The 27,223-nt window shown below is 40.5% G+C and overlaps 1 protein-coding gene across 3 annotated transcripts in view; it reads left to right on the plus strand.

Moving 5' to 3' along the window:
• SIK2 (salt inducible kinase 2) overlaps window positions 1-27,223 on the plus strand; it is a 130,194-nt gene that overhangs the window by 80,254 nt on the left and 22,717 nt on the right. For all 3 annotated transcript variants that reach the window (XM_061144498.1, XM_061144517.1, XM_061144508.1), the window contains exons 4-8: window positions 5,884-6,045; window positions 20,610-20,734; window positions 21,168-21,291; window positions 22,654-22,874; window positions 24,621-24,773. In XM_061144498.1, coding sequence (XP_061000481.1) covers window positions 5,884-6,045; window positions 20,610-20,734; window positions 21,168-21,291; window positions 22,654-22,874; window positions 24,621-24,773 — 785 coding nt within the window. The remainder of the gene's footprint in view (window positions 1-5,883; window positions 6,046-20,609; window positions 20,735-21,167; window positions 21,292-22,653; window positions 22,875-24,620; window positions 24,774-27,223) is intronic.

Below are 27,223 nucleotides of genomic sequence, written 5' to 3' on the forward strand. Positions count from 1 at the left end.
ATGCCATGATCTTAGTTTTCTGAATGTTGAGCTTTAAGCCAACTTTTTCACTCTCCGCTTTCACTTTCATCAGGAGGCTTTTTAGTTCCTCTTCACTTTCTGCCATAAGGGTGGTGTCATCTGCATATCTGAGGTTATTGATATTTCTCCTGGCAATCTTGATTCCAGCTTGTGCTTCATCCAGCCCAGCATTTCTCATGATGTACTCTGCATATAAATTAAATAAGCAGGGTGACAATATACAGCCTTGACGTACTCCTTTTCCTATTTGGAACCAGTCTGTTGTTCCATGTCCAGTTCTAACTGTTGCTTCCTGACCTGCATATAGGTTTCTCAAAATTGGGGCTTTAGCTGTACTTAATTCAGTGGTTGGTAGAAGATGATGCTTGAAGTTTTTACGTTGTGTGCCTGTAAGATGGTAGTTATAGTGACTTAGAAGGTGATAGTGAAGTTTATAAAAAGAAAAATGAACTCAGTCTTGATAAAACCACAGTAGCAGAAAGAAAATCTGTGTAGGTCCACAATTGTGTTAGTTATTGAAAGGTTAAATGTGCTTGCTAGATCTAGCGAAAGTTGCTCAGTCATGTCTGACTCTTTGCCATCCCATGGACTGTATAGTCCATGGAATTCTCCAGGCCAGAAGACTGGAGTGGGTAGCCTTTCCCTTCTCCAGAGGATCTTCCCAACACAGGGATCGACCCCAGGTCTCCCACATTGCAGGCAGATTCTTTACCAGCTGAGCCACAAGAGAAGCCCCTTGCTCTATCTAGAGGAAGTTCTAATCAGGGAATGAAATATCTTAAGGAAGAATTTCCTAACTTTGATTAAATTAAGATTTTATAGACCCCCTTGAAATTGCACATAAAATTTTATATATGTGTCTTTGTATGTAAGTATAATTTTCATTAGATTCTCAATAGAATCTATGACCAGAAAGTTCCAGGCCAGATGTTGAGACATATTTTGACTGAAGTGTCTGAAGAAGTACCCCCGAGACTGGCTATAAATGAGAAGCATGTGAAAGAAAACTAAAATCATCCAGTTAAGAATAAAGCAGACCAGGACTTCCCTGGTAGTTCAGTGGCTAAGACTCCTTGCTCCCAATGCAGAGGGTCCAGGTTTGATCCCTCGTCAGGGAACTAAATCCCACATGCCACAACTAAGAGATCTCATAACACAACTAAGCCTCAGTGCAGCCAAATACATTAAAAAAAAAAAAAAAGAAGAAGAAGAAGAATGAAGCAGATCAACGATTATCCCTACAAAGGTAAGAGTTTAGATTAATTCTATGAGGGAAGGAGCATAGGAAAAGAACGGCAAAAGGCCAGAACTATACTATGGTAGTTTATGTGATTGAAGAGAAAGTAGAGCCAATTAGTGAAAGAGATGGAGAAAAACCAGGCAAACACAGAATCAACAGGAAGAGATGTTTATTTTGGGAACCAATTAAGTATAAACTAATAATTGAAAGGTCATAAGAAATGAGAGCTGAGAAAGTTTCCAGGAACATTAAAGCAGTGTTGGTGGAGTGTGAAATAAACCATATCACAAGGAAGAGTAGCTTCCCTGGTGGCTCAGTGGTAAAAAAATCTGCCTGCAATGCTGAGACCTGGGTTCTCTCCCTGGGTTGGGAAGATCTCCTGGAGAAGGAAATGGCAACCCGCTCCAGTGTTCCTGCCTGGAGAATCCCATGGACAGAGGAGCCTGGTGGGCTACATTCCTGTGGTCACAAAGAGTCGGACACGACTTAGTGACTAACACTTTCACTTTCACAAGGAAGAATAAAGGGGAAAAAAAGATAAGTGAAGCAAATAAGGCAAAATGTTGATAACTTTTCAATCTGGAGAATTAGATTGTTTTCCCACTTCCATGTATGTTTGAAACTTCTGTAATAAAAAAAATTAAATTTCAAATGCAAAAATACTTACTAGGATATATTTATTCCTGTGTTAGCCTTTATCACATGCATGCATGCTAAGTCACTTCAGTCATGTCCAATTCTTTGCGACCCCATGTACTGTAGCCTGCCAGGCTCCTCTGTCCATGGGATTCTCCAAGTAAGAATACAGGAGTGGGTTGCCATGCCCTCCTCCAGGGGATCTTCCTGACCCAGGGACTGAACTTGCATCTCCTGTGGCTTCTGCACTGCAGGCGGATTCTTTACCACTGAGCCACCAGCGAAGCCCAGCCTTTATCACAGTTTATTGGAATTGCCTGTTTACTTGTCTGTACCAGTGTTTCTCAAACTGTCAGTGTTGAAAGACCAGTTTTTTTTGATTGGCCAGTCTGTCACAGACCATGATGTTTATCTAAATACGATAAAAATCAGTTATCATAAGAGTAAAATTGGGGGGAAGGACATGCAAAATATCAGGCTTACCTGGTGGCTCCAATGGTAAAGAATCTGCCTGCAATGTGGGAGACCAAGATTTGATCCCTGGGTCGGTAAGATGCCCTGGAGAAGGGAATGGCAACCCACTTCAGTATTCTTGCCTGGAGAATCCCATGGACAGAGGAGCCTGGTGGGCTACAGTCCACAGGGTCACAAAGAGTCAGACATGACTGAGCTACTAACACTTTCACACATACAAAATATAGCCTTAAAAAGGCTTGTTGGGACTTCCCTGGCAGTCTAGTAGCTAAGATTCCTTGTTCCCAGCTCAGGGGGCACAGGTTCAATCTCCGGTCAGGGAACTAGGTCTCACAGGCTATAGCTAAAGATCCTGTATGCTGCTGCTGCTCAAAGACTGAAGATTGCATGGGCCACAACTAAGACAGTGCAACCAAATAAATAAGTACTTTTTAAAGTTTTGTTATTAAAACCAAAAAACATAAAATTAACAATCAGAACAAATGTAAACATAGGAAAGAATTTTTTAGAACTATCCCTTCATCAAAAATACATACATAGGCAATTCATATAGAGAATTCCTATTTCACTTATAAGTTTCTTCTGTAACCATAATTAAGTAGTTTTTTAATCTGAAATGTGTGCTTTTTGCATGTTAACTTTAGACCTTGTGGATTAATTTGAGTTGGATTGATAACAATGCCCCTCATGGGGATGATAATTCGCAGTCATGGGTTTTTACCTTGGTCATTTTCTGATCTCTGGGGGTTAGTTCTGGGGGTTGTCTGCACTGCAGAAATCATAAAGAGTAGGGAAGAGCATAGATGTGCGGAAATACTTGCTGAGATTTTTGCTTAAGAAGTGAAAATTCCACCTCTGTAAATGGTCTCTTACTCTCTGGAACATGAATGTTGTCATTTTTCTCACAGTGTTATAGGTTTATTGACATGTGATGACTGTAGCTTCAGATATACCCCCACTTTGTTTTACAGACAGCCCCTTCCTGCCAAGCTACAAAGCTCTTTAACCCCCTTGGCTATAGTAGTTCCAGTTTGGACTGATCACTTCAAAAAACCGTCAGTTACTGTAGATTCTGTTGTGCTTCCCAGGACTCATTTTGTAGGCAATAGCTTGGGTTATTTTTCTACATATATTTACATGTACTTATTCATATTGAATCTGTTATGTTTCCCTGTGTTGTCAAAAATCTCAAAAAATTTTTTTTCCATTGATCCACATTGACTCAGAATTTTCAACAGGAAGAAATTCTGTCTGTTCGGAAAAGTCAGTCATTTGTCTGTGGAAAGATTGTCTCATTTCATGATACAGTTTAAGTAGCATTTATGGAGACTCTTAGGAAGGTTGTAACTAACTAGTCAGAAGATAATCCCTTACATAAGACACACTGCATTCCCCTTGGGAATTTGCATTTGCCCTTTATTAGCCCATGTCCCTGCTCATCCAGAGAAACGAGCACGTTGTTCACTTGCCGAGGTATTTAGAGTCACTCTGATGATAGTTGGGACGTTTTGGCTGAAAAGTCTACAGATTTGTTCTTAAGTGATCCTTTTTCCCCTTTTACCTGTATGAATGGCTCCTGTGTGCTCTATGAAGGCAAAGGGGAGTTGTGACACGCTCATCTCAGTTTGTTATAACAGAAGACGTATAAAAATAAATCAGTTCACTCACATTTAAAGCCTGTAGCATGTAGAATAGAGCATTCCTGCTCCATACTTTCATCATACTGTTTTTGAAATGTTTCATGATACCATCTGTATTAAGACCTTCGTCAGCTGTGTATTCAGTATTTCACCTCTGCTATTTTGTGCATAGTGCTATAAACAATGTGGGGAGTACAGAAGAGAATGATATGGGTCTATCTTCAAGAAGCTTAAATGAAGGGATCTTTTATTTTCTAACGGACAGTGTTAGGGCTGCATGTGTCTGCACATTAGATATTTATGATATACATACAGATAATTAAAGTATGAGACAGTGTGTTATAAGTGAGGAGGAATCCGGAGGAGAGAGATTAGTAGATACTACCTGAGAGAAGAGGGACTCTTTCAGGGCAAGGTGGTGTTTTGAGCAGGGTTTTGAAAGGATAGTTAGGACTTTAGCAGGAGTCTAGTGAAGACGTTTGATACAGTTTTTTTTTAATGTTTTTCAGAGGTTCTAGTTCCAGAGCAGCCATTCACTTACCAGCTGTCTCAATTCAGCCAAATTGCTCAGTGTCTTCAGGGTCCTCATCCACAGAGTGGGAAGTAGAGGAATAGTTGTCATGGAGGACTGCTAGGGGGATTAAGTTAGACACTGTGGTATGAACATGCTTGGTAAACTGTGAAGTACTATACAAATGTTAGTAAATTTTACAGTAAGTATTGAGGATGGCATTAGCCAAAAAGATTGAATTAGCCTAGAGCAGAAAATACATGACGATGACTGAATATTAATTCACTCATACAGTTCCTAACTTCAGAAAAAATCTTAAACTGAAAAGCCTTTCAGGTTTTATGTTGACCCCATTTTCCTCAAAAAATCATGTCAGAGGCCTTTCAGATCTTCAGGTGAAACTTGAATAAATTGTAATGTTTAGTTTTATTGAATTCATATAGAATTAATTTTCAAATAAAATACTTTAATAGATATTATAATATTGCGCAGAAAGAGCTAATGTATCTTGCAAAGTATACTTGTTTAGAGGACATGGTTTTGAGAACAAGTCTGCATGTTTTAGGGTAGATCAGAATTGCTCCCCTGAACAGGAGAACAAGGTGTGAATTATTTAAGCCTACTTCCAGGGACTGTTGTATTTTCTATTACAGGTGGTTTGTCCAATAACTTCACAAATGGTTGTTTAAAGGAAGGATATCCCTTGTCTGATGAGAGGTCCGAGAATTTATTTATGTTCTTTGTTTTAAATAAATTTTATTTTTAAAAGATGGTTAGCAAAAGTATTCAAAATTTATTACAAAGAGCAAAGAGAATGTTGAGGCTTTAAAATGCATTTAAAAAAAATTGAAGTACAGTTTTTTTTTAATTTTTATTGGAGTATAGTTGATTTACAGTGTTGTGTTACTGAAGTCTAGTTGATTTGCAATATTGTTAGTTTCAGGTGTACAACATATTGATTCCATATTTTTATAGATTATACCCCATTTAAAATTATCATAAAATATTGGCTGTATTTCCCTGTGCTGTACAATAAATATATCCTTGTTGCTTATTGGTTTTGTGCATATTAGTTTGTGCCTCTTAACCTAAAGAAGCTTTTTGAATTATACTGTATTATGCCAATTGCTGATGTCTGGTCTTGGGCTCTGTCCACTTATCCAGACTCCAGTGAAATATGATTGGAGTTATTTTTCTCAGGACAAGGAACTTGGAAACTGTTTTACTTCAACCCTAACTCTCATTATTAAAAAAAGTTTTTGAGGGGGGGAAAAAATCCTGATATTAACAGTGGGTTTGGGGGGTTGTTGTTTTTTTTTTTGGTGTGTGTGAGTAATTCTGAATTCTTTCTCCTTTTACAGACTACCTTGCTAACCATGGCCGGTTAAATGAGTCTGAGGCCAGGCGCAAATTCTGGCAAATCCTGTCTGCTGTTGATTACTGTCACGGTCGGCAGATTGTGCACCGTGACCTCAAGGCTGAAAATCTCCTGCTGGATAACAACATGAATATCAAAATAGCAGGTAACTGGGACGCTGCTGGCTCTGACGTGATCAGACGTGAGCCACAGCGCTCGGGGTGTGGAAACAGACCTGCAGGCAGAGTTTCAGGAGCACTCCTACCTAGGACATCCCACCCTCGCAGAGTGTATTTTATCTGTTTCCTTAGTCCTGCGTGTAATGAAAAGTAATGGAAAAAGAAAAAAAAAAAGAAAAGTAAGGGAAATTAGTTCAACACGCAGCATGGCAGGAGTGTTTGGAGGGGCCGAGGGGGCTGGAAGAGCAGCGAAGGTTGCTGGCGCTCTGCCCTGCTCTCTTCATTATGACTGGTGGCTGCAGAGAGGTTGCAGACAGAAATAAGACAAAGGAGGTGACCGCAGGAGAATGAGAGTACTTGCCTTCTTCTGATACAACGGGGTTTTGATTTACAACATGGAGAGTAAGATTATTTTTGCTAGTTTTCCTCCTATCCTTGCCACAATTAACAAAGACTTTTATAGTTTATATTCCAAGTTTGCTTATTCACATGGTCAAAATTCTGATTCAGTCAGTATTTATGTGTCAGGTACTGTGCTGTGTTAGGTACTAAGGATACAAATCTAAAAAGTCAGTTCTTGTGATCTTAAAAGTCTGGTGGGGAAGTAAGAATAAAGAAAAGACAACATGGTAAGTGCCCCAAACTATATGTACAGATGGCAATAGAAGTATAGGTGTCGGAACATCAGTCTACCTGAGAAATCCAGAAGCTCACAAAGAAGGAACTACCTGAATTCAAGCTTGAGAGATGAGTCAGAAGCTTGCCAGGGAGATAAACAGAAATAGGGTATTAGAGACAGGCAGGCCAACTGTGTAAATATCACAGGTAAAAGAGAAAGAGATTGAGATGGAAATGGTGGGGAGTGATTGCTCACTATTAGGTAAATATAAGATCTGGAGGCATGGGGGATTGATACAGGAAGAGCAGGTGGGCAAGGATCAGAATATGAAAAGTCTTGAAGACCATGAAAAAGACGGTAGAGTTTATTCTGTAGGTAGTGGGGAGCATGGTCTGTTGGAACTTTTAGGGTGGGGGTGGGGATGAAGCAGGACTGGATAAGATGATCAGATTTGCGTGTTAGAAAGATGTCTCACTCTGGCCACAGAGTGGGGACAGGTGGCAGGTGTGGGTGAGACTGGGGCAGGAAGACTAATTGGGAATCTGCTGCATTTGTCCTGTTAAGAAAATGTGGGTGTGCATTGGAGTAGCAGCAGCAGTCTGTAGGTGTGGGAAGGAGAGAGGTCTGTTCCAGTTAGAGTTTGGAAGAGTATCAAAGGCACAAGGCAAAAGTTTAGCAAAGCTGCAAGAGGTGGTGATTTGTCCTAGGTTTATTAAAAACGGACAGACATCCACACGTGAGAAGCTGAGCAAGAAGTGGATGACTAACTTGGGTGGGTACCCACTGGACTAAGTTTAGGGAGAAAGCAAATGCCTTAATTTGCTGCATCGTGGTATAAAATAGAAGTGAGAAGCCTCTGATTCATGCATTTAGCTGGCCTACTTCTATGCCATTTATGATCAATTTTTGTCTTGGGCATTTAAGAAAGGCAAACAAATGAATTTCACTTACTTTTTAAACTTATTTTACTTTAATTTTAATAATTAATATTAAATGCCACTGTTACGTATGTTTCAAGGAGTAATGGACTGGATTTTTCCTTCTATAGTCTTTGTTTTTTTTTCGTCTAATAGAATTGCCTAAGTAAGACAACGTTTTTACATTCATTTGCTACATTCCCATAAAGATTTGTATTGATTTGTCTTTTTGTTTTAAAAATGTAGTATTAGAGTTTATGTAATTTAAATGCAGTATTAGTGGTTCTGTAATTTGTAATGTATATCCATTTCTCCCACTTTTCCTTTTTCTTTTGGCCCTTCCTTTGGCCCCATTCATTTCACTTCTTTTTGCAAACCTTCTGTAGTGCACACCACTGGGATTTTTTGTTTACTTCTCTTTGAAAGCTTCAGCTGCCCCAAAGTTGTCCTTGTCAGAGAAGGCTCTTGTTTTTTCAGAGGGTTGGGGGGCAGTTCTTTACTCTGTGAAAAACAATACCTTTATTAAAGGAGTTCTGGGAGTCATTTCAGGCAGAGAAAGAAATGTTAGAGGTGGGAGTCATAAACTATAGGAATTACAAAGTGCTGTCACAAACATCTCAAAAGAAAATGGCAAAGTGGAGCGCCAAAGAGACTTGCAAATAGAATATGCAGAATATTCCATTAAGATTATAACCAAGTTTTGCCTGGCTGTAATACTGTCTTCTGTAATTCTGACCTGTAAGTAGATAAACTTAGTATTTCTGTCATTATGTGAAATCTAGTTATTTGTTTGTTTTTGCTATTTTTATTTTTGAATACTTGAACTTCAAAATCCTCTCATTTTTCTCTGGAAGACAGGTAAAATGTCAGAAACCTAAAGTTGTTCTTTCTGGTGAAGCTGGTGTAACAGCTAACATTTACTGAGCCTTCACCGTCTTCAGGCACTCTGCTATGTACTTGGGTCATTTAACCTTCACAGCAAGCCTCGGAGCTGTGTACCTATTGCCAGTTTTTAGGTGAAAAGCTGAAACACAGAAAAGATTAAGTAACTTGCCAAGGTGACTCAGATAATAAGCAGCAGACCTGGAGTTCCAGCCTGGCCTCTGACCACAGTGTCTGTGCTTCTTGCAGCACACCAGCCTGTCGTTTCCAAGAGCCATGTGTCAGTTATTCCCGAGGGAGCACTCACTGCCTGAATTTCGGGTTCCGTCATACCTTGTTACACATTCAGTGTCCTTGACTCTCTGTCTCACGAGTGGATACACACACACACATGTGCATGCAGTTTAGCTAAGCGTTCAGATTTCCCTCCCACCCACGTTTTTTTCCTCTGTCACCCTCACCACCATTGACCCCAAATTTCAGCAAATGTTTATTAAGCATCTACTATGCTCCTCCGCTAAGTCCTGGAGATTCAGATGTTCCGAGCCAAAAACAACAGCAGCGCAAGAAAGCTCAACTCTGCTCTTACCTCAAGGAGTTAATCTTTTCAGAACCAGACCTTTAAATGAATACAGCATAAAAAAGATAATTGCCGTACAAGCCGAGCCTTGAGGCTAGAAGAAGATTGTGCCTGGAAGAATGAGGGAAGTCATTAGTAAGACTTTATTAAGGAGGGCGGCGTTTGTGGGGGGGTTGGCAGGGAGAAGGAGAAGGGAAGAGACTTAGCTGAGGAGGTGAGGTGGGGATGGCCGCTTCAGGCAGAGGCAGGCAGGCCAGAGAACTCGGTGTGTAGGGAAACTGCAGACCAGAGCTAGTGGAGAGGAAGTGTTGGTGAGGAGTGATAGGAAAAGAGCCTGGACAGGTCGCCATGTGGGATCATGAAGGATTCCACACCCCCTCGGAAGTGTAGATGTGTTCCAGTGCTGTTAAAGAATTCCTCCAGGGCATTTATTTTTATCCATCGATTTTTATCTAACTTTTTTATTGTCCTGCTTCCCTTTAAAAACATCATCTTCTGGTCTCTGAGGATTCTTCTTGAATTTTAAATAAATCTAACACATGTAGGAAAGATGGGGCTCCATGGAAAAATTACAGAACCTCAGAATAAAATACAAAAAAAGTATTCCCTCAAGTTATACATTCTGTGTTTATTCTGCTTATGAACATCTTTTGCTAAATGGGCTGAATAAGTGAAAGTGAAGTCGCTCAGTCATGTCCGACTCTTTGAGACCCTGTAGACTGTAGTCCGCCAGGCTCCTCTGTCCATATGATTCTCCAGGCAAGAATACTGGAGTGGGTTGCCATTTCCTTCTCCAGGGGATCTTCCCAACCCAGGGATCTGAACCCGGGTCTCCTGCATTGCAGGCAGACGCTTTATCCTCTGAGCCACGAAAATGGGCTGAATAAATGAATTGTTTTAGCCATCCTGTATGTTGAAATTGGAGCTTCCCAGGTGGCGCTAATGGTAAAGAATCTGCTTGTCAATGCAGGAGACAGAGGAGATGCAGGTTCGATCCCTGGGTTGGAAAGATCCCCTGGTATAGGAAATGGCAACCCACTCCTGTATTCTTGCCTAGAAAATTTTATGAACAGAGAAGCCTGAGGGGCTACAGTCCATGGGGTCACAGAGTTGGACATGCCTGAGCATGCATGCGTGTGCACACACACAGTGAAATTAAAGAGAAGTGTAAACCAAAACTAGGTTTAAATTAAAATATTTGCCTCTGTTTATAAGACAGAAAATGGAATGGAAGTATCAAACATGCTTTATTTTAATAAATACAGAATCTTGGGTTTCAAATCAGATTCTCGGCTTTCAAATCAAATTCTCTTTTATGCTCCTCTAATGGGTATAAGACTTCAGGTACTGGTGAGCCGTGGATTCACCCACACCTGTGTATGCTCATTGCCTCAATTATGAGACCTCCAGCCTTCACAAAATATGAGTGTTGGGACATTCAGAATCAGAGGCAGAATGCAAAGAAATTTCGGCTAGTTTTAATAATTGTAGCACTGCTTCCTCCATGCTATTTCGGCTATGACTCTGCAGGCGTTAACTTGAGAATAAATTGATGAAAAACACTTAGTTTTGTTTTTCAACTTTCCTAATCTGAAATGCTTACAATGAATACTTGGATAAGAATTAATATGTATGAATTACTCAGAGGAAGTTTTCAAAAAATATCAGAAGTCAGACAAGGCGTCACATAAAGAATGTGGAGTTTGATATCAGATGGTACTGGTGCAAATTCTAGCTGTGCCATTTAGTAACTGTGTGATCTTGGGCTGATTATTTAACTTCACCGAGCCTAGGTTTCCATATCTATTAAACAGAGATTAATCTGTTTGTCAGGAACATTGTAAGGATTAGTGATAATGTTAGATGCAGGGAGGTCGTAGGTAAGATTATGTGCTCTGGAGCCAGGCTACCTGGGTTTGAGCCCTGGCTCTGCACTTTACTAGCTGCGTGACCTTGGGCATGTTACTTAATTTCTCTGTCCTCAGTTTCCTTATCGGTTAAAAGGGAGTGATGGAAGTTCATATCTCATAGTGGTTATTAGTTAGTATTTTCAAACTTCAGTGCCTGGTACACAGTTAGTGCTAGTGAAGTGTTTGTTAAATAAATTGTTAATTAAAATTCCTGGCACCATGTAAACAGTTAGGTATTTGTATTCAATGTATAATTGATTCCATGTAAAAACAAATCTTAAAAATTGATAGGCATATAACCCCCCCCCACCATGTCTTTTTAATTACCAAGACTTAAAGTCTCATCAATATAAATGTCAGAGGTACAAGGAAAGCTTATCATTTATATTCTGAATTGTTTCTGCTTGATGCAAATTAATATATTTTTCTAAGAGGGACCTTCAGTGTAATTAGTTGTATGTAATAAGCCTACTAAATCTAACCTGTGCCTCACAGGTCTCTTGTCTTTAGCCCAAGAGGAATGCTTCCTTTCTGAACTGACCTGTAATCTATAAGTAGCCCATCATCTCTCGTGATTGCTTCTAGCAATCTTCCTGCTTACTGGAAGAACTGGAGATCAGATTTCTGTATATATAATTCTAGTTTTCTGCCCTGAAACCAAAAAAGGGTGGGATAGGCTGAAACAGGTTTTGTTAGTAAAATATTTATTAAAAGTCTTCCATTTGTTATCCTCCTGCCACTAGTATTATGTAAAATGTGCAGAGAGCTTTGCATCAGCAAACAGAGTGAGACCTTGTCTTTATCCTTCAAGCCTGCTTAGCCCTGGCCACACAGTAAGCCTGGAACATGGAAGGTGGCACAAAGGGTTCTGTTTCCTTTTGTCTTATTTTTCCCCTGTTCATCTCCTTCCTCCTCCCCACTCCATTTTGGGCCAAGGAAGAACATTTAATTCACTTCTTAGCTCACTAAACTCTCTCATTGGACAAATAGATGTCTCACCATGGTCAGCAGGATCACATTTCATCTCAGCTGTGATGACTGTTCTTGTGTCCTCCCGTCAGGTAGGGAGGAGGTGACTGATGTTTGGAAGTAAACTGTGCAGCTGGCCTTCCCTTGCCCGTGGACAGCAAAGTACGCATTGACGTCAGCGATGGCTGATTGGTATTCAGTTTGTGCGATGGGTCAGCTCTGGCTCCACACTCTCCTACCTTTCATTTGTCAGCTTTCATTTCCTCAAAATTGTCTTCTTCTCTCCTATTATAATAACTACAAAAAAGACATGTAACTCTTCAGCAAGACTGGATATCTGAATTCTACTGGCAATTTTAGAAACAAGGATAAATTTAACACTAAAGCCATCTGCTTCTGTGTAGGAGGATTTTTAAAATTATAAATTAGACATTATAACACACTATTGGAGATTAAAAGTTGCCTGGGTTGTATTGATTCCTGGAAATCATTTACTTTTTTCTTAGCTTGAAGACTGGTTTTCAATGTTTTGTTTGCTTTTTTTCTTTTTTAAAAAATGACTTGAAATAGTTTACCTAAGGACTTCTATTTAGTCTTTGTCATGTAAATATTAAATCCTGAAACTATTTAGTAATTCTATTTCACAACAATAAACAGTGACAAGCTGTTCCACATCTTCTGTATCTTTTTCATGACCCCTGTTTTATTCTTTGTGTCCTGACTACTGGAAGAGTGGTCAGGGGACCAGCATGAGCATCACTTTGGAGCCTGTTAGGAGTGCAGACTCTCGAACTCCCCTACCCCAGGCCTACTGAATCAGAACCGAATTTCAGTGGTCCCCCAGGTGATTTGTATGCATGCTAATATTTGGTCTGTTTCACTCTGAGAGTATTCGCTAATGAGCTTTGTTCCCATCAGACAGTAATCAACAGGATCAGCTTATTTACTCTTTGTCCCATTCAATTCAGTTCAGTCGCTCAGTTGTGTCCGACTCTTTGTGACCCCACGGACTGCAGCATGCCAGGCTTCCCTGTCCATCACCAGCTCCCGGAGCTTATTCAAACTCATGTCCATTGAGTCAGTGATGCCATCCAACCATCTCATCCTCTGTCATCCCCTTCTCCTCCCACCTTCAATCATTCCCAGCATCGGGGTCTTTTCAGATGAGTCAGTTCTTCACATCAGGTGGCCAAAGTATTGGAGTTTCAGCTTCAGCATCAGTCTTTCCAGTGAATATTCAGGACTGATTTCCTTTAGGATGGACTGGTTGGATTTCCTTGCTGTCCAAGGGAATCTCAAGAGTCTTCTCCAACACCACAGTTCAAAAGCATCAATTCTTCGGCACTCGGCTTTATTTATAGTCCAACTCTCACATCCATACATGACTACTGGAAAAAACATAGCTTTGACTAGACGGACCTTTGTTGGCAAAGTAATGTCTCTGCTTTTTAATATGCTTCCTAGGTTGGTCATAACCTTTCTTCCAAGGAGCAAGCGTCTTTGAATTTCATGGCTGCATTAACCATCTGCAGTGGTTTTGAGCCCAAAAAAATAAAGTCTGTCACTGTTTCCACTGTTTCCTCATCTATTTGCCATGAAGTGATGGGACCAGATGTCATGTTGCTTACTCTTTGTAAGGCCTTGTTGTTCCTAAAACGTTAACCCTTTGCTAATGGTGTTTGGGCACTGATAATTTATGTAACTTAGTGATAACAGTAATAATAGTTGGTTTTTCTTATCAGGAAGATTTGGGTCAATCAATCACTTTAAAAATATAAAGCAGAAAACAGTAATAGCAGTTCTAATACTGTTTTCAAATATATCCGTGGTCTGTTAGTGGTTAGTTAGATAATAAATAATTAGAGGACTCAGCTTGTGAGGCCAAGTTGATTTCTGAGCGAACTAGTCAACAGTAATTAATCTGTTCTGTAGTTAGAAACTCTACCCCAAATGCTTTCTTTATTGATATTTTATGTGACATGAAAATTAAGTGAGGAAATATAGATATCGCAGGAAATCCCAAAGCTAACGTCAAAGTAAAACCTTGGAGTATATGCCTCGGAGTATAAGATGCCATAAATCATCTTCACATGAAAAGAACAAGATGTGTCTATTTTAACATGTCATGCATTCTTAAAATAAATATGGATTTCTAAAATGAATGTAGGTGTATATTTGATATTTGCTTTGTAAACATCCTAATTATTCCCATTCACTTATTAAGGATGCTTTTAACAAAGCATTCAGTATTGTAGAGACGAGAAAGCCCTCACTTGTCAAGTTCTGGTAGCAGAGGGATAAATTAGAAAATCTCTCATCTCTGTACAATGTAAGGCATTTTTCCCAGGATTTATAATAGCCTTACCTCCATTTTTAAGTTGTATTAAACTTCTCTGAAGAGTGACGGTGATACAGTTAAAAACAAAAAACAAAAAAAACCCACCTGGCTTGGAGTTCAAAGGACCTATATTTGAATACTGGTTCAGCCACTTGGAGCTGTAGATAGTTTGGGCAACTCAATTAACCACTTTCAGCTTCAGTTTGGAGAAGGAAACGGCAGCCCTCTCCAGTACTCTTGCCTGGAAAATCCCATGAACGGAGGAGCCTGGTAGGCTACAGTCCACAGGATCACTAAGAGTCAGACACGACTGAGCGACTTCACTTTCACTTTTCACTTTCATGCATTGGAGAAGGAATGGCAACCCACTCCAGTACTCTTGCCTGGAGAATCCCAGGGACAGAGGAGCCTGGTGGGCTGCCATCTGTGGGGTCACACAGAGTCAGACATGACTGAGCGACTTAGCAGCAGCAGTAGCTTCAGTTTCCCCCTTTGTAAGGTAAAGGACATTCATACCTCACAGGACTGTCATGATGATTAAGTGAGATAATATATACAAAAATACCAAGTGTGTAATGCCTAGTCCAAAGTAGGCAAGATGTAAATGATTTTTGGATTTGATTATAACTCATACACCATGTTGAAAGACTAGTTGTCATTTTGCTTCAAAAACTTATACTTTCATATCTTAAAATTTTGAAGCTAAGAGTTCTTTGAGAAAGATTTGTCTTTTCCCTGCTATGCTCAAGAAATGTTGAGAATCTTCATTGAGCTGACAAATTCAAGGTATGTTATGAGTGAGAGTTCAAGCAATTATTCCCACACAAATAACAAATTACCTCAAGGAAAAAAACTTTATACCTTCAAAATTTTGTTGAGTTGTTTAGTCAATCAAGTATGAATAAAAATAATATCAAAATAATGCTAGTCTGAACCCTGAATTGGAGTAAGAAGTATCAATATGAACTCATAGGTTAACATTTCTTCTTAATGCAGATACACAGACAAAGGAATCAACATAAATATAGGGTGTGGGTGTGTGTACACCGATCAGCATTCATACATATGTTTCTTCTGTTTGATGACAGCCCAGCTACAGTGAGTACATCAAGGTCTTAGTCTTGATTCTTAAATACCATTTCTCTGTAAAAGAAGTCAGGGCTCCTTGGAAAAGGGGTTGATTCCTGGGATGGGACAGGAAAGTACAAGATCTGCCTGGAACATCTCTGGTACCAAAAGATAAGGAAATACTTAAAAAGAAATTTTTAAAAGATGGGGGCATGTTGAAAGGATACAGGAGCCAACCTGAATTATCTCCTAATGGCCAAAGCTGGAACTATTTAAGCATCAGAAGGTGGTAAAGAATCTGTCTGCAATGTGGGAGACCCAGGTTCGATCCTTGGGTTGGGAAGATCTCCTGGAGAAGGGAATGGCAACCCACTCCAGTATTCTTGCCTGGAGAATTTCAAGGACAGAGGAGCCTGGCAGGCTACAGGCCATGAGGTTGCAAAGAGTTAAACATGACTGAGCTATTAAATTCTCACTTTCTTCTTTCAGTATTGAATTGTAATCCAAAGAATAAATACTTATGATGCATATAATATGACAGTGTTGTAAAAAAATAAAGAAATTATATGATCAATAAATAAATAAGAGGGGAAGAAGGGACAACTCTTGAAGAGTTGTAATTTATACTGTTGAAAGAATGCAGGAAACAAAAGCTCCCCATTAGACCACCACAGTGCTCATTGCTACAGTCAAGATCTGCCAATGAGTGCTAAACTAACAGGTGAAAGTTTAAGGAGAACAGGGTATATAGAGTTTCAATGTATCTTCTCTAAAATATTTATTAATTTCAAAGGGCAAAATAATTTTATAATAGGGTAACCCATCAGATACCACCTTAATCAAGAGATCAAGAAAGACAAGGACAGTCTGAGGAAATGTTGCACATTAGAGAAGACCAAGCCTGGTGGACCGCAGTCCATGGGCAGAGTCAGACACGGCTTAGCAACTAAACAACAAGGAAGTCATGACAACTGAGTCCAGTGTGGAATCCTGCATTGAGAAGGGACATTAATGAAAACACTGGAGTGATCTTAATGAAGTCCATGTTTTAATTAACAGTGTTGCATCAGTGTTATCCTTGGTTTTGATTATTTATAGTTATATGAAATGTTAATACTAGAGGAGGGAGTTGCATGAAGGACAGAGGGAGTTCTTCTTACTTTATTGTGGCCACTCTTCAGTAAATCTAAATTTATTTCAGAATTCAAAGTTAAATAATATCAACATGAATCCGTCATAACATGGCATACATTCTCTGACAGAGAAACAATAATAAAAAAAAGTGTCTGAGGAAATAGCGGCCGTCATTTGAGGTATTCACTTGCAGATCGGAGCATTAGAGAAGACATTAAACTAGGCATTAAACTAAAAGGAGGTTTCCTTTCCAGCAGGACGGTTTGGTTCTGGGTCTAGAATAGAGAGGAATGCCCACATGACTGTTCATAATGCTTTTCAAAAGTCAGATAATAATATGGGGTCTTTGATTTTTCGCTATTGTTGGGAGATGATCCTTCTTTGTTTGTAGAATGGTTGACACATGTATGCACTCAGATGTTTGATGAAGGAACGAATTTCATGTGCTGAAACATTAACCCATTCCATATGAATAAATAACGATAAAAAAATCCTGCATAGCTCTACTGTTTTCATATTTCATCCCTCTTGGTCACACCTTGTTTCACTATATGCCTTTAAGCAGAAAGCTGCAGACTGTGAACAAAGCAAATTGTCCAGATTCCAGTAAGAAACAAAAAGACTTTTAAGTGTCTTCCCATTGCCACTTCTTAAACCTGATAATTATTAACTTGTTCAAAAAATAGCTACATGTCACTGAGCCAGAGAAGGACATAAAGGTAGTTAACAGTGAATGTGCTTTAGTCAGATTAGGTTTCTCTTGCAAGTCTGCAGCTTAGTATAATTTCTAGCAAGGTCCTTAACATCCTACCCTCACTTCCTCCTAGAATAAGGATACCTCATGGGGTTATTAAGAAGAAATCTTCTTAGGAAAGCTTAGATCAGCTTCTGGCACTTTTAAAAGAGATGATGACAACATATTCATTCATCAAACCTTCATTGAACAGCTGCTGTCAGTGTGCTGGGTCTGGGGGTACAGTCCCCCTTCTGCACTCTCAAGGAGTTTAGCCTCATAGGGAAGACAGATAAGTAAAACAGAAAGAATTGCTATTCTTCCCTCGCATTGAGTAGCTTACTCAATGGCTACGGTTTATTGAGCACCTGCTGTGTTTCGGTAGCATACCTAAAGCATTATATATTATCTACTTTAAGTGTACATATCTACATACACTCATTATATATTGCTCATAGTCACTTTGTGAGCATAGACATTGTCGCTGTTTTGCAAGTGAGGAAACCAGGACTCTGAGAAATCAATTTGCCCAAGATCACACAGCTAAGCGGAAAACCCAAGATTTGCCTGACTCCAAAGCCTTCCTTAACCCATAGATTGCATGATTACAAATAAAATATTTAATGCTTTGACAGGGTTATAGACGACATCTACCTAAATGCTATTATAATAATTCTAATGAACCTGATAGTGTTGCAGTGCTCCTTTGAATGTTCCTGCAGGCTCAAGTTCCTATTTTCTTCAGTTACCTACAGGAAATAGAGGTAACATCTGTGTAGTAGCCCTCCTCTTCTGAGGCAGCAGGCAGCTTGCTTTGTCCCAGAGGGGTATAGCCGAGGTTGAGTCTAGGCCACCATAGGCACTGCGGTGCTCTCCTACTTCTTCTGTCTTCCTGCCAATGAAGCGTCCAGTGAGGGTGCTGAGAGGAGTGGAGTCCAAGCCGACAGGCCCATGTCCCTCTTTGAGTTTGTTCTACAGGAGTCGGGGCGGGATGGTGGAAAGGGTTTCAGATTGAAGGGGTTGAGAATGGCTCTTTGAGACATTAAAATGTTACAGTGCTATTTGGAGAGTATCCTCAACTTACATGTGCTGAAACTCATCCTGTGATTATGGTTTAAAGGACAGCAATTATTGGACCTATTTCAGGATCTCCAAACACACATCCCAGAGCTTCTTGTGCTTCTCCATGTGACTGGAGTTAACATCTTCCTCTTTGGATATTATTTGACCATCTGTCCTTGGCTGGTTTGAGTGTAGTTTTTTAGAAAATGAGAAATACCTGTCAATATGAACACGCGGATTGTGATGGGGTGTGAATTGTTAGGTATAGAGGTGGGGTTGAGAAGATAAGACCTCTCTGACAGTCAGTTTGGAAAGCCAAGTATAGGACTGACTGCAGTTGCATAATGGAGGGAGGCGTTCTGGTTGCCTTGCATTTCTGGACGCCAAGGATGGACCACACCACTGTTCCTCCAGGTTTAGACACACCATCCCTCTCCCCATGTTTACCATATTTTCTCTTCTGAACCCTTAAGCTTCTCCACGGCTCTTTTTCTTTCTGACATTTGTTTGTTTCCTTATTTATTTGACTGTGCCAAGCCTCAGTTGCGGCATATGGAATCTTCCCTCTTCACTGCGGCACACGGAATCTTGCAGTTGCGTCATGCGGGATGCAGTTCTCTGACCAGGGATTGAACCCAGGCCCCCTGCATTGGGAGCCTGGAGTCTTAGTCATTGGACCACCAGGAAAGTCCGTCTCCACACCTTGTTTACCCTTCCAGTGTATTTTCTCAGGACCCATTTCTGTGAAGGGCAGTCATTGGTAATGATGGCTTCACTTAAGGAGAAGGGAGCTAACACTTCACATCTACTGTGCTCCAGGAATCAAGAATCTTACGTTCTTATTTCCTTTACTCCTCATAGCATCCTATCTGGGTAGGCAAATTATCCCCACACTTATAGGATAGGTACAGAAAGAAAGATTTAGGAAAGTTAAATAACTTTAATTACTAGACAGCTACTGAAGCCCGCACGCCCTAGAGCTTGTGCTCTGCAATAAGAGAAGTCACTGCCCTGAGAATCCCACGCACCGCAACTAGAGAGCAGACCCCCCTCACCACAACTAGAGAGCAGACCCCCTCACCGCAACTAGAGAAGGCCCAGCACAGCCAAAAATAAACATAAGTAGAGAAGTGCGCCAGTCTCAAGATGGGAGTGGAGTCTGAGTGTCTGTTAACTTACTGGATCTGCACAGCAGCCTGCTGGCTGCACATGTTTCTGTGTTACAGCTGGGGCGCTTGAGGCTCAGGAGGACCGAGCCTGTGTCCCACAGACGGTCAGTCTGGTGCAGGAGACTTGCTCCAGCCCGCTGGGGGCCCCTCTGAAAGCTCACCCTCCATGCAGTGCAGACACTAGCCAGAGGAGAGCCAGTTCTTATCACTAAGGCGTGTCCTTCAGGCGGGAGTCTGTTGCAGCATAAAGACAGTATGGCTGTAACTTACAAAATAACAGGAGTCTGTTCCTCTGCTGAGAACATGAGACTGTGTGAGGGCTTAGCAAAAGCTTGCATTTACACCAGAGTGCTCACTGCATTTGTCTTCCATGGTAACTTCCGTGTGTATTGAAGGCCTCTGAGTACAGTGCTTCCAGAGTGCATGCTATATATCAAAGCTGCAGATTCAGTGTGACTGATATCATAAGGGGAAGGCCATTAACTGTTTAGAAGTATAATGCCACCGCATTACAAAAATGAGTAAATAAGTGATAATGATGATAAGTAGCCTGTGGTGGAACCACAGAGCCATCACATGTTAATGAGCTATTCAGATGAGATCTGTCTATTCAGGATGTGGGAGCCAACACTTCAGAGAGTTGTTACTTAGGAAACACTGTCCTCAGTTGCCTTAAAAAGTTATCTTGCTACCTTGAGGTAATGACTATGAGAGCAGCCAGTCCCTTGGTTGTGTTTAGGTAAATATCTTAAGAGTTTCACTCATTTGTTTCTTTCTTTAGAGACCGTATAAGCTCAAGAGCTCTAAATCATGGAGTCACTGAAATTCTAAAATTACCAAATTCAAGCTGGTTGTCCTTATTGGTGGAATTTTTCTTTTCAGCCTTAAAAATATATGATTTAAAGTCTTTTTTCCAGCCTCTCACTCATTCTCTTTGAGAAGAAAACTTAATTCATTAACACATTCATTCAAGAAATATTTATTGAATGCTTAATATTTGCTACTCATTGTGCTAAATGCTAAGGAAACATCACAAGTTACATGCCACCCCATGCTCACAGAGTGAATTAGTAGTGGTATTGTCGATAGAGCGTGTTATAAAATTAGTCTGAGAAATTCAGTATAGTTCGAGAGCATAGATGAAAGTAACGTTTATTTCCATCCCACTAGATTTCGGTTTTGGAAATTTCTTTAAAAGTGGTGAACTGCTGGCAACATGGTGTGGCAGCCCCCCTTATGCAGCCCCCGAAGTCTTTGAAGGGCAGCAGTATGAAGGACCACAGCTGGATATTTGGGTATTTCTTTGCTTTGCTGTGTTAAATGCATCTATAATGATAACACTGGGTGCTCTGGCCCATTTTGAAGCTCTTGGTACCTAACACATAGATAGTAGTTCATACTTTTCCTGTCCACTGGCCTGTAATTAATCAGAGTAAAAATTGTAGGAAAGAATTTCCAGGGGAAGATGTTATCATCCTAATATCAGCAGTGATTTAAAGTTTAGTAATCAAAATGATTAAGTTTAGTTCTTTTGGTATTTATTTATAGGATGCTTTATTGCAGTAGTCAGCATTTCAGCTTTTTTGTTAATTATTATTTCTGAGACAGTAGTAAATTCAAACAGGAATTTTCAGTCCATATAATTTTAAGAGTTTGAGGATATTTTAGGAAAACAAAGAGCGTTCAGAGTTCTCAGTAGAGAAATGACAGCCTTATTTTCTTCCACAGAGCATGGGAGTGGTTCTTTACGTCCTTGTCTGTGGAGCTCTACCTTTTGACGGACCAACTCTTCCAATTTTGAGGCAGAGAGTTTTAGAAGGAAGATTCCGGATTCCATATTTCATGTCAGAAGGTAACAACCTGTTGATCTTAAAATTGTGCTTTACAGAATTTTTTCTGCAAATGAATGCCTAAAGAAAGACTTCTCTTTTTCTAAGAGTTTGGGTGCCAAATAAAGTGACTGAGTCACTTTAAAAGTCATAGAAATAAGCAACCCCCTCCATGTAGGTAAGAGAAATTCCAGCCTTCCTACTTGTAACTGGAACAGAGAGTGTCCCAGATTAAGAACAGTAAATCTTCCCATTTGCCCTCGTCTGTGAGTGTTCTAGGTATTTATTTTAGCCTTTGAGAAGCACTTTGTAGATACAGATTTACAACCATGTCACTCTAAGTATGAAATGGATTTTCCCATATCTTCTGGTGGGAGGTTACAAAATTAAGCTTTTTATTTAAACTTGAAACCAACTAGCAAAACAACTGAATTAAGATGAGGTGCTATAATCCCTTCCAGTCTTGTATTGAGTTGCTGCACAGGCAGCAGTTAAGTTCACTCAGTTTAGATTTTCATTATCATCCTTAACTTACCAGTTCCTAGTAACAGAAGTAATGTTCTGGTACTTAAGAGAGTGGATTTTGGAGCCAGACTGCCTGGTTTCATCCTGAGTCCACCACTTACTGGTGGTCTGACCTTGGCAAGTTATATTTCTGTGCTTCAGTCTCCTCACTCTATAAAATGGAAATAACAATAGTTCCTAACAGGGATGTTGAGGGATTAATTAAATTAATCTGTGTCGAGCTCTTAGCATGGTGCCTGGCGCTTAGCTCGTAATGGAAGGTTAGCTTATGCAGGGTAGTAAGGAGGGTGATATCAGCTCAGAGGATAAGCGAGTGCCCAGAATTGCGGCAGTGCAGTTCACTTCGTGTCATCAGAAGTAACTGCTGTTTCACCCACATTTTTCTCAGTTGCACTGAAATGGAGAATAGCAACAGTTCCTTGGAGGGCTCTTGCCTCACACAACCTTAGTGTATCAGCCTCAGAAGTGACCGGAAGGATCCATTACTATTTGTTGTTCTAGGAAGAAGACTTTTCTCTCCGTCTTTCTTCAATGGAAATCTAAGTCTGTGTCTAGATATTTTCAATTGAGAAATTCAATAGGAAGGTTCGTTTAGTACAGATTTGAATAGACCTACACCCTCCTGTTTTTCTTAAGTATTCATTCACGGAGATGGTTAATTTCACGTGTCAGCATTCATTGTGTGAACTGGACGAATACAAATAGCCTTCAGGTTTTATTTACTCATTTGACCTTCTGCTTTCCAGTGGACACTGTGGAGGATACAAAGATTATCACCACTGTACAAAGTCACGAGTCAGGTAAATACCCCTCAGTGCAAGGCAAATCACATGACTTCTGTAACACTGTGTTTTCTGTAGATTGTGAGCACCTGATTCGAAGGATGTTGGTCCTGGACCCAGCCAAACGGCTGACCATAGCGCAAATCAAGGAGCATAAGTGGATGCTCGTGGAAGTTCCTGTTCAGAGGCCTGTTCTTTATCCACAAGGGCAAGAAAACGAGCCGTCCATCGGGGAGTTTAATGAGCAGGTTCTGCGATTAATGCACGGCCTTGGAATAGATCAACAGAAAACCATCGAGGTAAAGGGATCGGAGATTTGACTAAAGATATTTCAGGACTCTGTTGTATCAATACTTAGTAACTTAAAATTTCATTCTCATACTTGTCATCCTGGTCTTCTGGCCAAACCAGCGCCTCGGTGTGCAGTTCAGTGTACCTTGGAGATTTCAGCACACTCTGTTTTTGGTTGCTCTTTAAATCAGTATATAAATTCTTGCCTTTGTCCCATATGCCAAAAAATTCAAAAGGAAGCACTGTGTATGTTTGAGGAAAGACAGTGATGGAAACTTAACAAATAAACAGTAGAAAGTTTCTTCTAAGATGAAACATAAACTCTTATACAGGTAATAAGCTAGTTTATATGGAACATAAGTGTGCAGATACAGAACAAGGTGGAGAACTGAACATGAAGGAAGAAGGGACGGCATCAGGTTTAGGAAAACCAGTGGGATTTAGTTGTGAACTGAAGAAACTCAGAAGGCAACAACAGCAGGTGGATTCCTGATTTGGAAGTTGTATGGGTCGTAGATCTGAGAAGGTCATGGACCTGGGAGATTCCTCATCAGCTTTATTTCTGCCCTTTAGTAGTTAGCATATTCATAGGATATACATATTTTTAATACCTCCACAGCAGTCAAAAACAGTATTTTTAAGAATGAAGCATAACAATAACATAAAATACGCCCCGGTGAAGACAGAGTACTGTGGCCCGTGCTACCTTTCCTTCACTGCAGCCAGAAGTGAAGCCACAGCGCTCTGCTTTTGCTCACCACGGGCTCGGCGAGGCTTTTCTGTCCTTGCCCGTGACGGCAGCTGTGAACGTGGTTTCCTCGGCCCGCGATGTCTGCTGCCGGCGCTCTGCACCCGAGCTGCACGGCGCAGCACCTATGCAGCCTGTCACGTGGAATTAGAAGCCAGAGGAGCTGCTGTTTCTCTTTTTCATTAGCATCATTGGAGAGCTGGCCGGCCAGGGATGTGAAAAATTGGGAAGCAACTTTATTTTCAAGGTTTCAAGAGGGTGGGACTGCAAAAACAAGAGGAAAAAATTACCTAAGAATGGAGACACAGCGTCTCTCAACCTAGTGTCCAGATGTCATTCTCCAGCCCAAAATAATCACCAGAAATTTCCCCAAAGACTTTAATCATTGACTTCAGGGTTGGCAGTGGTTTGGGCCTGTGTCGAGGCTGTGGAATTAGAGCCTGTGGGCTCAGGTTGCTAGCCAGCCTGACAGCCATGAGATGGGACCGCAGTGACACTGCTGGGGAACGTCTGCATGAGACAATAATGGCGTTTTCTCTGCATGCAGAAAAATAAATGGATCCAATTAATGTGAAAGGGCCAGTCAAGTCATTCAGAGGTATCACCCTTTATACACTTAATGAGGTTATCTGTCTTCTATTCTGAATTCTGGAATACCTTTCATTTTGAGGCATACTTTGCTTGTTACTCTTTTTTTTTAAGAACACATGATCTCTTCCCTCCCTTCTTTATTTATTTACTTATTTTAGCCAGACTCCTTGCATTCTTTTTTTTTAATTAATTTATTTTTTTAATTGAAGGATAATTGCTTTACAGAATTTTGTTGTTTTCTATCAAACCTCAACATGAATCAGCCATAGGTATACATATATCCCCTTATGTTTTTAATTTTATTGAAGAATAGTTGATTTATAGTGTTGTGTTTTCCCCCCCTTTTTTAGAAAGGTGTAAATCACTGAATTGGTTTTTATGGTTCTCTGCCTTTGGCACTTGTTTTCTCTTGCAGGCTTTGCAGAACAAGAGCTATAACCACTTTGCTGCCATTTATTACTTGTTGGTGGAGCGCCTGAAATCACACAGGAGCAGTTTTCCTGTGGAGCAGAGACTTGATGCCCGCCAGCGTCGGCCTAGCACCATCGCCGAACAAACAGTTGCCAAGGTAACGCCCTATTAGCCAATAGTCTTATCGGTGCATATGCCTGTTCAGACGCTTGACACGTTTTTCATGGTGTAGTACAAAGGACTAGGATTTCATCCTCTACATCTTTTTTTCTGTAAAGTTTCTGTCTGTCATTTACTAGGTTCTCAAACATTTTACCATCTTCCTATTTGTAAGGATTAATTTTATTTCAGGCAGTTTTTTTCTTTAAGAGGCTTCTCTTTTTTTTTAATCATTCATTTATGTTGAGAATTAATGTAACTAGTCTGTACATTCAATTTCATTTAATAAATTTTTATTGCAGATTTACTGTGAAAGCTTCACTTATTAGGCATTACAGGGAAGATGTATAAAACATACCCTCAGGATGTATAAACATGCCCTCAGAGTCATTACATTATAGAAGCAAAATAAGACAACATCATGAATAGCAATCCTCCGAAAATAATGAAAGGCACAATTTAGAAGATGCTCTGGGCCCTTGGCTAAGAGGAGACTCTGCCTTGGGCCCGCCGGTGTAATAAACTGCACTCCACTATCTGCAAAAAAAAAAAAAAAGAAGATGCTCTGAATGTCATCATTTTGAACTTGTGTAGATGTGTGATGGAGAGAACGTTTTTTAGAAAAAGGGCAAAGGGGAGAGAGATACATCTGATCGGGCAAGGCTTTATGGGAGAGATGGCATTTAAGATAGAGCCTCACAGCTGCTCAGGAGAGGCAGTAGCTAGAGGCATTACACATAGACAGAAGCAGTGTGAGCAGAAGTACTCGAGTGGGCCAGCGTAGACTTGTTCACATTAATTCACTTGAAGAATAGGGAAATGAAAGAGTCGGAGTGGTTAAGTTGAAGCCATGCTGTGAAGGGATTGAGTGCCAAGGTAAAGGAGAGAGTTGTTGTTCAGTCGCTCAGTTGTGTCCAACTCTTTGCGACCCCGTGGGCTGCAGCACGCCAGGCTTCCGTGTCCTTCACCATCTCCCAGAGCTTGCTCAAACTCACCTCCATCGAGTCGGTGATGCCATCCAACCATCTCGTCCTCTCTTGTCCCCTGCTCCTCCTGCCCCCAATCTTTCCCAGCAACAGGGTCTTTTCTAATGAGTCAGCTCTTCGCATCAGTTGGCCAAGGTATTGGTGCTTCAGCTCAGTTTACTAATAATTCAGGAAGAAATGAGGAACTGCTGAAGACTATTAAGCAAGAAAAGTGATAAAATTATATTTCACTTTAAGCTAACCAGTCTGCTAACATTGTGAAGGGCAGACTGGATAGGGGAGAGGAGAAATTTAGAGAGCGCTGCTAGATGACTGTAGTTGATGAGAAATACTGAATACCGAACTGTCATGGTGCCAGTGGACGTTGGCAGGAAGGGCGAGTGTGAGGAGCTTTCCCAGGTGGACCTGGGGGGACTCGGCCCTGGTCTGGAGAGGCAGCCCAGCATGGTGGTCTCTGGAGCACGTCCCAGAGTCTGCCATTTCCTACTGTGCACCTTAAAAAAGTTACCTGAGGTCTTTCTGTGTCTCAGTTTTAAATTGGAAATAATTTTAAGATGCTGGGACATTTAAATTAGTAAATAATTTTTCAGCACTTAGTAATAAATAATAAGTGATAAGGAATAAATAATGTTGAGGAGGAAGGGACAAGGAGAGGCAGCTCCATGGTTGAGCCCAAGGCTGAGGGAGCTGTATTGGTGGCGATTCAGCTGATGGGGAAGAATGGACCTGGGTCCCCAGAAGGAGGCTGGTGCTAAGGAGAACTGGGAGATGGCCTGTGTAGATCATTCACACGATCTTTTAGGATTTCCATCTACTTCTGTGAGTATTGTATTTAAAGTGGGAGTAAGAACAAAAGAGGTTTCACTTTGTATTTCTTGTTTGGCAGTCCTATAAAATTTATAGAATTATAATAGAATCTTGCATTGACTTCTCCAGAGTATGGGAAAGAGAAACCCAAGGAAATTTAAATCTTCATGATTTTAGTAGGCAAATGATATGCTTTGTTATACATACTTTAATATCTCACATAATGTGAATATTGAGACTAATGTGAGTAAAATAATGTATCGCCAAAGTTCCAGATATTTGGGTTGAAGTATCTCTGAGCACTTGTAATCCTTCAAAGTGGAGCAGTATTGCTTTCAAGATAGAGGGGGTACAAAATGAGAATTCCAAATTTGGGGCAGCAGTAGGAAAATGGAGGTGACCCTTCCCTTTTTTTTTTTCAGTTTTCCTTATTTATTTTTTATTTTTACTTTACATCATTGTATTGGTTTTGCCATACCTTGACTTGAGTCCTCCATGGGTGCACATGTGTCCCCATCCTGAACCCCCTCCCACCTCCGTCCCCATCCCGTCCCTCTGGGTCATCCCGGTGCACCAGCCCCGAGCACCCTGTCTCATGCATCGAACCTGGACTGGCGATTCGTTTCACATATGATAATTTACATGTTTCAATGCC

The sequence above is a fragment of the Dama dama genome, chromosome 1, assembly GCF_033118175.1.
Source record: "Dama dama isolate Ldn47 chromosome 1, ASM3311817v1, whole genome shotgun sequence".
NCBI classification, from domain to species: Eukaryota; Metazoa; Chordata; class Mammalia; order Artiodactyla; family Cervidae; genus Dama; species Dama dama.